Source organism: Rhinopithecus bieti, unplaced genomic scaffold, assembly GCF_001698545.2.
Source record: "Rhinopithecus bieti isolate Rb0 unplaced genomic scaffold, ASM169854v2 scaffold_13747, whole genome shotgun sequence".
Lineage (NCBI taxonomy): Eukaryota > Metazoa > Chordata > Mammalia > Primates > Cercopithecidae > Rhinopithecus > Rhinopithecus bieti.
This window is the reverse complement of record NW_016807729.1, coordinates 585,569-596,667: the sequence shown is the minus strand read 5'-3', so window position 1 is coordinate 596,667 and position 11,099 is coordinate 585,569. Positions and strand designations below refer to the sequence as shown.

The window sequence follows — 11,099 nt, the reverse complement described above, 5'->3', positions numbered from 1 at the left end:
TTTTTTTAGAAATGGAGTCTCGCTCTGTTACCCAGGCTGGAGTGCAGTGGTACAATCACGGCTTACTGTAGCCTCGACCTCTCAGGCTCAAGCAATCCTCCCACCTCAGCCTCCCAAGTCGCTGGGACTACAGGTGCGCACTGCCATACCTGGCTAATTTTAGAAATTTATTGTAGAGATAAGGTCTGGCTATGTTGCCCAGGCTGGTCTTGAACTCCTGGCCCCAGGTGATCCTGCAACGTTGGCCTCCCGAAGTGCTGAGATTACAGGCATGAGCCACTGCACCTGGCCTTGGAACTCATTTTTAAGATCTGTAGAGGGTTCTGTCTGCCGGGGCACTTTGCACTTTTTGCCTCATTTAATCATTACAACAAGCCCTTGAGGAAGTTACCCTGTCCCCATTTTACCCTTGAGGAAACTGAAGCAAAACAATGTGTCCAACTCTCTGATCTAGGGGCAGCCCTCAAAACCTGACCCCTTAGGCTGCAAACTCTTCCTCCCTAGTCTCCCGAAGACCACTGATTCCCCCCAACTCCATCTATACCCCAGGCTCCAGATGGCAGCTCCTTTGGAACAATAGTAACCCACAGTTTAAATGCTCGTGCTTAAAAAAAAAGGCACCCCATGCCTTTGTTAACCAGTACTGTGAACCAGCTCATCAGGCAGCAAGCCAAGAGCCAGGCCCTGGGAAAAGGAGACAGGAGCTGGGAGTTTTGTTTTTGTTTTTTGTTTGTTCTTGAGACAGAGTTTTGTTCTTGTTGCCCAGACTGGAGTGCAATGGCGCAATCTCAGCTCACCGCAACCTCTACCTCCCAGGTTTAAGCGATTCTCCTGCCTCAGCCTCCCGAGTAGCTGGGATGCACCACCACACCCAGCTAATTTTGTATTTTTAGTAGAGATAGGGTTTCGCCATGTTATTCAGGCTGGTCTCAAACTCCTGACCTCAGTTGATCCGCCCGCTTGGGCCTCCCAAAGTGCTGTGACTACAGGCATGAGCCACTGCACCCTGCCAGAGCTGGGAGTTTTGAATAACCGAAGGTACAAATAGGAAGTGGGTTGGCACCTAAGGCAAATTTTGCCTGCCTGACAACTGTGCGTGGGGTAACTGCAATCAGAGTGCCAGCCAGTTTCAGTAACTAGACAATCCAATTGTACACCACTGCATCTTTGACTATTGCCAAGAAATTCCTGCAAAGGCTAGCGGCTCCCAAAGCAGTCACATGTGGAGGAAGGTTGTGGCTGTGGGCGGGAGGAAAGAGAGGAGGAATGATTCCTCAGGGGTGTGAGATGTGAAGGGAAGCTGCTCTTGCCAACTCTGTTTCTTATTGGGGGTTCCATTGTAAACACCCTGACCTCACCAGGAGATCTCTCCCCAGCTCAAGACAGGGGAAAGAGAGGGTGAGCAGGGGCTGCTCTGGGAGCTTTCATCTTACAAGAAATGGGTGCAGACAGGAAGGAGCCCAAGGCTAACGTCGGACAGAACAGATTCAGGTCTGACCCCCAGCCCTGTCATAAACCCCACCATTATCTTTCTTGCCTGCTGGGAACCCACTGAGAGGGTCATGATGAAAACTGAGAGGTACGATTTCAAGCCTGATCTGTCTCTTCCTTGGAGATCCCTTACTCCAGCACAAACCAGAGCCTGCAGAGTGTCCTGAGAGTATAAAAATGTAAACAACAGCCAAAGCAAAAAGCCCTGTGCACTTCAAAATGAGGACACATTTACATGAAACCTTACTTTGGGGCACTAAGAGGATGTGAAATTATCAGGTGGTTTCCCCCAAGCTTGTACTTCAAATCCCACCTTTTCTAGATTTGCCTACAGAATGTAAAACAGGCTGGGCACTTGTGAGTCTGCCTGCCCTAGGCAAGAAAATACTGCAACTGTTGGCTCGCGAGAATTCATGCTCTTCCCACACGCCATGATGCCATTTTGAACATGCTTTCAATGAAAGATACCTTCTTTTTAAAAAGTTGCTGGACATTATTCTTAAGGCGAGGTATCTATGGACTCAGATATTCAGCTGAATAATCCAAGCTGATGTCCCTCTCTTTCTCACAGAAACACACACACGGCCCTACCTTGAAGTTATGGAGACTGCACTCAGAAATCAGTCTTTGGGCTGCTAGTCCATGAGAGCTACTATTTGAGGCACATGTGGCACTCTGAGGGCATCCTGGGCACCTGCCCTGTAGAGGGCCCCTGTGGAGGGAGTGAGGCCTCATACCTCCTGTCTGCAGCTGACAAGTCCAGGGCTTGTTAACTGCAGCAGAGCCCACCTGTGCTCTGCCAGGCTCTGGCTGCAGGACAAGAGCCTATGGATCAGGGTCTCCTACCCTGTGGCCCTTTCCTAGGCCAGGGGGAGAGCAGAAGGAATGGTAATGTCTCAGGGGAACACGAGGCTTTGGAGAGAGCACTGAATCCAGAGCTGGCTCTTCTTGCTCTGTGACCTCAGGCGAGTTACTTACACTCTCTGAACCTCTAAAGAAGAGAAATTCCTTTATGAGAAAAAATGTATTGACCAGGCACGGTGGCTCACACCTATAATCCCAGCACTTTGGAGGCTGAGGTGAGTGGGTCACTTGAGGTCAGGAGTTCGAGACCAACTCTGTCAGCCTCCAGAGAGCAGCAGCCAGGCCTTCTGTGTTCAGCCAAGCACGACCAATGGCCTTGGGCTAAACATTCTGAAGCACTGGGGAAAGAAGCCCACAGTGAAACCCCATCTCTACTAAAAAAATACAAAAATTTGACCAGGTGCAGTGGCTCACACCTGTAATCCCAGCACTTTGGGAGGCCAAGGCAGGCAGATCACGAGGTCAGGTGTTCGAGACCAGCCTGGTCAACATGGTGAAACCCAGTCTCTACTAAAAATACAAAAAATTAGCCAAGCATGGTGGCACATGCCTGTAGTCCCAGCTACTCGGGAGGCTGAGGCAGGAGAATTGCTTGAACCCAGTAGGTAGAGGTTGCAGTGAGCCAAGATCTTGCCACTTCACACCAGCCTGGGCAACAGAGCGAGACGACAGAGCGAGACTCTGTCTCAAAACAAACAAACAAAAAACTACAAAAATTAGCCGAGTGTGGTGGCAGGCACCTGTAATCCCAGCTACTCAGGAGACTGACACAGAAGAATCGATTGAACCCAGGAAGTAGAGGTTGCAGAAAGCCGAGATTGGACCACTGCACTCCAGCCTGGCAAAAGAGCAAGACTCTGTCTGAAGAAAAAAATAAAATAAAATAAAATAAATGTATTTATTTATTTCAAGCATATTTAAAATAGCCACCTTGAATCCTCACATGTTAGAGATGAAAAGGCCTTTTAAGGTTTAGTCCAACCTCCTAATTGTGTAAATAGGGCTCAAGCCAGGTGACTTACCTGAGGTCACACAGCTGGATGGCTGAAAAGGGAGAGCTGTACAGTCCAATCTGTAGCCACTTGCCACACCTGGCTATTCACATTTAAATTAAAATTAATTTAAAAACTAAAATGTAGAAGCCAGTTCCTTGGTTGCATTGGCCACATTCTAAGTGCTCGATGACCACACGTGGCAAGTGGCTCTGGGGGGACAGGGCAGGGGTGGGCCTTGCCCTCACTGCGGGGAGTTGTGTTGGGCAGCCCTGGCCTAGCGGTCCCATGCCTCTGACCTCCCTGGTTTCCTTTATGGGGTGCAGCAAGAGGTCCAGCAAAACTGGGGGCAGCCATAGGTCTGTTTACCAGGGCCCCGTCTTCCACTCTCACCACATCATCACTTGTAGTTCTCATTACGTTGACCCACCTCTTAAACAAAATGATGAACGATGCCAGTAGTCCTGCTTAGAAGAGCCCATTTCTGTAAAAAGCACTGGGCCAGTGGCCCACTCTGTCAGCCTCCAGAGAGCAGCAGCCAGGCCTTCTGTGTTCAGCCAAGCACGACCAATGGCCTTGGGCTAAACATTCTGAAGCACTGGGGAAAGAAGCCCACAGAAACTTCTACCTATTGTGTCATGGTTAGGAAGCATAGGTGGGGGTCAGGGTCTGATTCAAGCCAGTGTTGACCATTGTCAAGCCTGTCAAGTCCCTTCCTGTGTAACTGAGAGGATCAGAACAAGGACTGATGGTCTGCTCTAATATTCTCTGTGCTAACAGGGGACACATGGCCTAGTGCCTCCCGAAAGGCAGAGGAAAAGTAAATCCCTGGCCATAAAGCATAGTATTACCTGTAATTTCTCATTCTATGTCAGTGGGCTGTCATATTTTGTCAAGTATCTATTGAAAGCTATAAATCTTTCCCCCAGAGAAACACATATATGTACATAGACATGCCACATTGTGTATATCATCTTTTCAGGCCATTGCTGGCTTTGAAGATAGAAGGGGCCATGAGCTGATGAATGCAGTCTCTAGAAACTGGAAAAAATAAAAAGACTCTCCTCTAGAATTTCCAGAAGGACGTTTCCAGGGGACAGAGCCACAGCCAGGAACCGGCACACTGAAGAACATTCCCACCAATAGGAGCCACATTTCTCATCCGCTCAAGGAGGGAAGAACAGGTGTCCCATTCGGTCTTTAAGCCCCTCTCCACCATTTCAAGGCCAGACAGTACATGAAGCAGTATTGCCTTCAAAAACGGAAAATGGCAATGTCTGCAATACTACAAAACCTCAGTGAAAGGGAATTTTCAGAAACCATGTTTCTGAGGTTAATTGAATTTTGAGGTCAACAGATAACAATGAGACACCACTTTGGGTTTCAATCACCCATTGCCTGTGAAGGGTCAGCACCCGCTTGAACCTTTCATGACTAAGGATATGGCAGACCCAGGGGACGTGTGTCCTGCTGAAAATCCCATTGGAGGACACAACAGATGTCACTGCAGAAGGGGCAGAGGATAGGGTGGAACCTCACACCCCACTGTCCCCAGAACTTGCCTTTATTTTTTTTTTTTTTTTTTTTTTTTTTTTTTTTTTTTTTTTGAGACGGAGTCTCGCTCTGTCGCCCAGGCTGGAGTGCAGTGGCCGGATCTTCAGCTCACTTGCAAGCTCCGCCTTCCCGGGTTTACGCCATTTCTCCTTGCCTCAGACTCCCAAGTAGCTGGGACTACAGGGCGCACCCGTCCACTCGGCCCGGCTAGTTTTTTGTATTTTTTAGTAGAGACGGGTTTCGCCGTGTTAGCCCAGGTGGTCTCGATCTCCTGACCTCGCCGATCCCACCCGTCTCGGGCCTCCCAAAGTGCTGGGATTACAGGCTTGAGCCACCGCGCCCGCGCCCGGCCAGAACTTGCCTTTAAAAGGAACAAATTAAGTCCTGTGATCAGGTGGCGGTTGTGCCATTTGTCTCTTTTCCCTAACTACTGGGATCCAGGGGCAGAGGGAGGGGATATGTGTGTGTGTGTGTAGACACATTTTGTGTGTGTGTGTCCATATATGACACACACAGAGCATACGTACATGTGCTCTGGAACTTAAAGGTTTTGGAGGTAGCCAGTGTGTGAAAACATTTATGCTCTGACACATTCTTCGTAGTAAGTCTGAGTAAGGGTTTCGATGTGCAACCCACACAGACTGAGCATGAGAAAATTAATCTGATTGCAATCATGGGAGGTGAGGGGCAGAGGTGGGGGTTCAATGGGTGTACCCAGGACACATTACGGTCATGTGCAAACAGAGGATGTGGCTTAAGTTTGACTCCAAGCAGCAACAGAGACTCCCATAAAAACAAAACCCTCCACCACTGTCCTGTTATAACAATTTCTAAAACATGCCTGGTCCCCAAAGAGATTCTCTGGAGACCAGACATGTTTCTTGTTGCCCCGAAAGAGTCTTTTTACCCTACAGCCACTCTGCTCTTTTGATTTGGAATCACAGAACTCATACAGCCTTAGGACTGGGAAGGTCTTTGATTTAAGCATTCAACGCCTTCTTTCTATGGAAGCCCAGAGGGAGAGGTTCCTTGCTCAGATCATATAGAGGCCAGGCCCCTCTCACAACCCCTTCTAGACTTTCTAGGACCCTCAGAGCCTACTGGATTCTTAAAAATCCTTTTAGCTTCCCAGATATCTTAAATTGAGCAGGATTTCATAGGTTTACCTATCTGGTGCCTATACATGACATGGGTGAGAATGTGACAGAGAACCCCTGGGCCAGCCCCTAAGTCCCAGGAGAAAGAGAGGGTTCCATCGCCTGCTGATGTCATCAATGCCAAGGAGACTTAGCTGGTCAAAAGTTGAAAAAAAAAAACCCCTCAGTACACACCTCAAAAAGGGCAGGGACAGCCCCTGAGGCTGGACTATCTGGGTTGAACCATTGCAAACCTAGGTCCTGCAACACCAAACCCAAAGTGAGCCCAAATCCCCAGGAGAAACTCTTGGAGGCTCTGTTGACACATTCGGCACTGTGGAGAATTGCTTTTATGGATTCCCACCTATGGTGGGAGTAACTCAGCTTTTGAAAAGGGAAGCACATATATTTACAGCTGTGAGTAAACCATTTCCCATGGCTCTGCCCTTTGCACGGCTGTAACAAAGCCAAGTGGTAGAATAATCCACTTGTTTGAGCAATGCCCCACTTCGCCCAGCAGGGTATTGGGGGAGGCTGCAGAGATTCCGTCACAGAGGAGCTTAGCCAAGACAGGCAGATAACAATTCGGGCATGAGGCTGGCATTTCTGAAACCCACAAAGATGCCAACACACAAATGTTCACACAGCCGCATCTGCAGCTGAGGGGGCCACAAACAAATCTCTCAAACTTAACTGGGGAACCGCAACACCGCCTCCCCAGCAACCCCAGCAGAGGGCTTCCAGCACACTTCAAAGCACACCAGCCCCTCTGTTGCTCATAATCTTGAGATAGAAGAGATATTTGTGGGCCTTTTTCACAGACGAGGAAATGAGTCCTGCAGCTTTCCCAGAGTCTCGCAGCCAGTTAGGAACAAACTCCCAACAAGAAGCCACATCTGCCAACACTTGACCCAGGTTGCCTCCCTCATTACCACACCTTCCCCAAAAGAAGGCTCTTCCTCTGGGTTATGATAATAACAGCTACACTTGTTGAACACTTGCTCTGTGTCAGGCACTATCCTAGGCATTTTGTGCACAAAAACCCTCTACAGAGATTTTATCCCAACTGTACAGATGGAGAAAACGAGACTCAGAGGGGTTAAGTGACTTGCTTAATGCCACACAGCTACTAAGAGATGGCACAGGGATTCAAAGCCTGATCCATTGGCCCCAGAGCTCTTTGGACCAAACCACAGAGAACAGGGACAGTTCTCAGGGCTCCTGCGAACATGGGCCTCCCCAGCCCCAGCTACAGGATGAAGGGAAGCTACCTCATTGCCACATTGCTGCCATCAATCACTATGGGTCGCAGAGAACTGGCCAGGGCTCCGAAGTCCTCTTCCAGGGCTGTCCCCGGGCCACGCTGGGCAGAGTCCAGGGCCCCACAGGAGCCCCGAGGCACTAGCCTGGGTGCAGCCGAGTGCTCCAGGGCCCCCGGGCGGCTGCCTGTGCGGATAAGCTCCTGCAGCACGTCGTTGACCAGGGCGCCCTCGCCCAGCTTGCCCAGCACCCGGAGCACGTCTTCCCGGTCGTAGCCCAGCTTCTGGAAGAACTCCATCTTGCTGGGGTGCTCCATGCTGTGCCCAGCAGCCACGGGCACAGGTCCTGCCCCAGGTGTCCTCCTCTCAGAGCCCTGCAGGCGTGAGCTAAAGAGAAAAAAAACGCATCCATCAGGTGTTTCCTGGGCAGACTGGGGCAAGGGCAAGGTATGCCTGCGCTGGCTCCCTCCCGGCCTAGCTGTCAGGAAATCAGGTGAAGCCCAGTCCCCTTGGGGACTTTCAGTTGCTCAGTGTGGCTGCGGAGCTGCAGAAGCAATCACGCTGCTTTCACAGTGCGCTCTCTGAGGCCTTCACCCCACACTGACTGGCAGGGAACCCTGACCACACACCAGGGCTGCAGGGGCTGAGCGTGCACCCAGCACTCAGGACAGGCCAAACACAGATTTCTTGTTTCTCAGGCTCTGTAGGGAGCTGAATAGTGACCTCCCAAAATTCCCGTGGTGAATTCCTCACCCCGGTGCCTCAGAGTGTGACTGTATTTAGAGCTAGGACCTCTAAAAGGAGATCCCTCATCCAATATGACTGGTGTCCTTATAAGAAGCAGAAATTTGAACACAGAACACACAGAGGGACCACCATATGAAGACTCATGGAGAAGGGAGAAAGTAACCCTGCAGGCACCTTGACCTTGAACTTCCAGGCCCCAGAACTATGAGACGATGAATTTCCCTTAAGCCCCCAGTCTATGGTGCTTTGCTCTGGGGCCAAGCGGACTAACAGAGGCCCCTGGCTTACCCAAGGCCAAGTGACCCCTGGTGAATTCTACTCCCAGAAAGGCAGTGCTCCCACCCAAATTCTGCTTGGTGCCCTGCACAGCTTTCCCTAATGATTAACTCAGACCACACTGAATCTCTGCAATAGAAGGGCCTGCCCCGGCCGGGCACAGTGGCTCAAGCCTGTCATTCCAGCACTTTGGGAGGCTGAGGCAGGCAGATCAAGAGGTCAGAAGATAGAGACCAGCCTGGCCAACATGGTGAAACCCCGTCTGTACTAAAAATACAAAAATTAGCCGGGCATGGTGGCGCATGCCTGTAATCCCAGCTACTCTGGAGGCTGAGGCAGGAGAATCGCTTGAACCTGGGAGGCAGAGGTTGCAGTGAGCCAATATCACACCATTGCACTCCAGCCTGGGCAACAAGAGTGAAACTCCATCTCAAAAAAAAAAAAAAAAAGGGGGCCTACCCCAAATTTCATCCGTCCCAGCCAGGCACTACGTCCTGGCCTACACCAGGGGGTGGGGGGTGACCTGGGAAGGGGGTTGCAGCCTGATAGATGGTTTCTAAAGGAAGACGACTAAACCAATAGGAACACTCTAGACAGCCTGGGTCCCTCCTCTTTTCTACCCACAAAGACCGATATATTCAAAAAAATAAATTTTTTAATACAGAAATAATCATGAAAACATATTTACTACAAGCGAAAACTCCAAGCAACGATGAATAAAATACATGATGTCTCTCCTGCGCAACCCCAACCCACTCGCTTCCCCTACTGTTTTTCTGCATCCCTCTAGTGCTTTCTCTATAAGTTCACTTGCATGTCTAATAGATAAACACAAATATTGTTTTAGAGTTGTTTTGTTTTAGTTTCACACAAATGGTGTCATATTACACTTATTGCTCAGCAACTTACTTTTATTATTAAAAACGCATTTTGGGGGCTGGGCACAGTGGCTCACGCCTGTAATTCCAGGACTTTGGAAGGCCAAGGCAGGTGGGTCCCAAGGTCGGGAGTTCGAGACCAGCCTGGCCAACATGGCGAAACCCCATCTCTACTAAAAATACAAAAATTGGCCAGGCATGTGGCACATGCCTGTAATCTCCGCTACTTGGGAGGGTGAGGCAGGAGAATCGCTGGAACCTGGGAGGCGAAGGCTGCAGTGAGCCGAGATTGTGCTACTGCACTCCAACCTGGGTGACAGAGTGAGACTCCATCTCTCCAAACAAACAAAAAAAAATGCATTTTTGACTGGGCGCGGTGGTTCATGTCTGTAATCCCAATACTCTGGGGGGGCCGAGGCAGGTGGATCGCTTTAGCCTAGGAATTTGAGACCAGTCACAGCAACATGACAAAACCCTGACTCTACAAAAAAATGAAAAAATTAGCTGAGCATGGTGGCGTTGGCCTGTAGTCCCAGCTACTCAGGAGGCTGAGACGGTAAAATCTCTTGAGCCCAGGAGTTTGAGGCTGCAGTGAGCCAAGATCATACCACTGCATTTCAGCCCAGGTGACAGAGCGAGACCCTGTCTAAAAAATAAAAACAGAATGGAATGGAATGGAATGGAATGGAATGGAATGGAATGGAATGGAATGGAAGGGAAGGGAATAGAATAGAATAGAATAGAAATGCAGTTTAGAAATCTTTCCATGCCAGTTTACCTGTTCTGCTGCTCACTGTATCCCCAGCACTTAGGACAGTGACTCACATGGTTGAATTCAATGTATACGTGTTGATTGGTGAATGAATGAATGAATGAATGAATGAGTGAATATGTTCTTCAGTGTTTAAACCATGTGTCATAGGATGAAAGTCTGTTTTCCATTTTTCGCTGTTACAAATCAGGCTCAGTGAACATTCTGGCACATCCACCTTTCTACACCATCCTCATCTCAGTATCACAGGCTCCTGACCTTCAGTCCCTCTTCTCCTATTTGACTTCTTTGCGTCAATCACATCTCTCAGCTAGGTTCCCACTTTGGCCTGGCATTCTCTGCAGGCCTGTCCCAGGAGGTCATGAGCCAGAGCAGATCTAACAATGGCAGGGTCTGGCAAGTGAAAGGCATTTCGCAGCCAGTCCCCTGGACAGAGAGGCCTCTGCCGCAGCGGCCACCTGCTCACCTCCCACTCCACCTCAGCCCACTGATGGCAGGTACCACGTGAAATAATGAAACTGACCCCAGGGGCACCAGCCCCTTCTAACTGCCAACTCCAGCAACATCTTCACAGTCTTTGCCTTATGCCACCTCTCTGCCGTTTTTGAAACTGGGAACCACTCCTTGACCTGTTATTTTAAATTAAAAAATTGTGGACTGCCCTTTCTTGAAACTATCTGTTCCCTTAGGCTGTATAACTTGGCCTCATTCTTTCCCTAAATCGGTCCAGCTATGTCCCCTCTCCTTCAGTGTTGGGGTGCCACCCAGACTCTCCACCAGCCCCTATATTCTGATGGGCCCCACAGCTGCATGATTTGCTCACACCTCCCACTGAGTGCCGGGCACAGTTATAAGTCTGTGAGACAAATGCTGTGCATGCTATTTAAATGTTATGGGAACTCAGAGTGCTGTCACACAACAGACATTTGCTAAGTGACTACTTCAGTGGTTCCTAAGGTGTGGTCTAGGGAAGCTTGGGGGACTCCAAGATTTTTTCAGGGCATCTTCAAAGTAAAAACTATTTTTAGGGCCGGGCGTGGTGGCTCAAGCCTGTAATCCCAGCACTTTGGGAGGCCGAGACGGGCGGATCACGAGGTCAGGAGATCGAGACCATCCTGGCTAACACGGTG

General features: G+C 49.7%; 1 protein-coding gene across 4 annotated transcripts in view; it reads right to left on the bottom strand.

Moving 5' to 3' along the window:
• ZC3H12D (zinc finger CCCH-type containing 12D) overlaps nucleotides 1-11,099 on the bottom strand; it is a 41,838-nt gene that overhangs the window by 18,668 nt on the left and 12,071 nt on the right. For all 4 annotated transcript variants that reach the window (XM_017883662.1, XM_017883663.1, XM_017883665.1 and 1 more), the window contains exon 3: nucleotides 7,309-7,683. In XM_017883662.1, coding sequence (XP_017739151.1) covers nucleotides 7,309-7,613 — 305 coding nt within the window. In that variant the 5' untranslated portion in view covers nucleotides 7,614-7,683. The remainder of the gene's footprint in view (nucleotides 1-7,308; nucleotides 7,684-11,099) is intronic.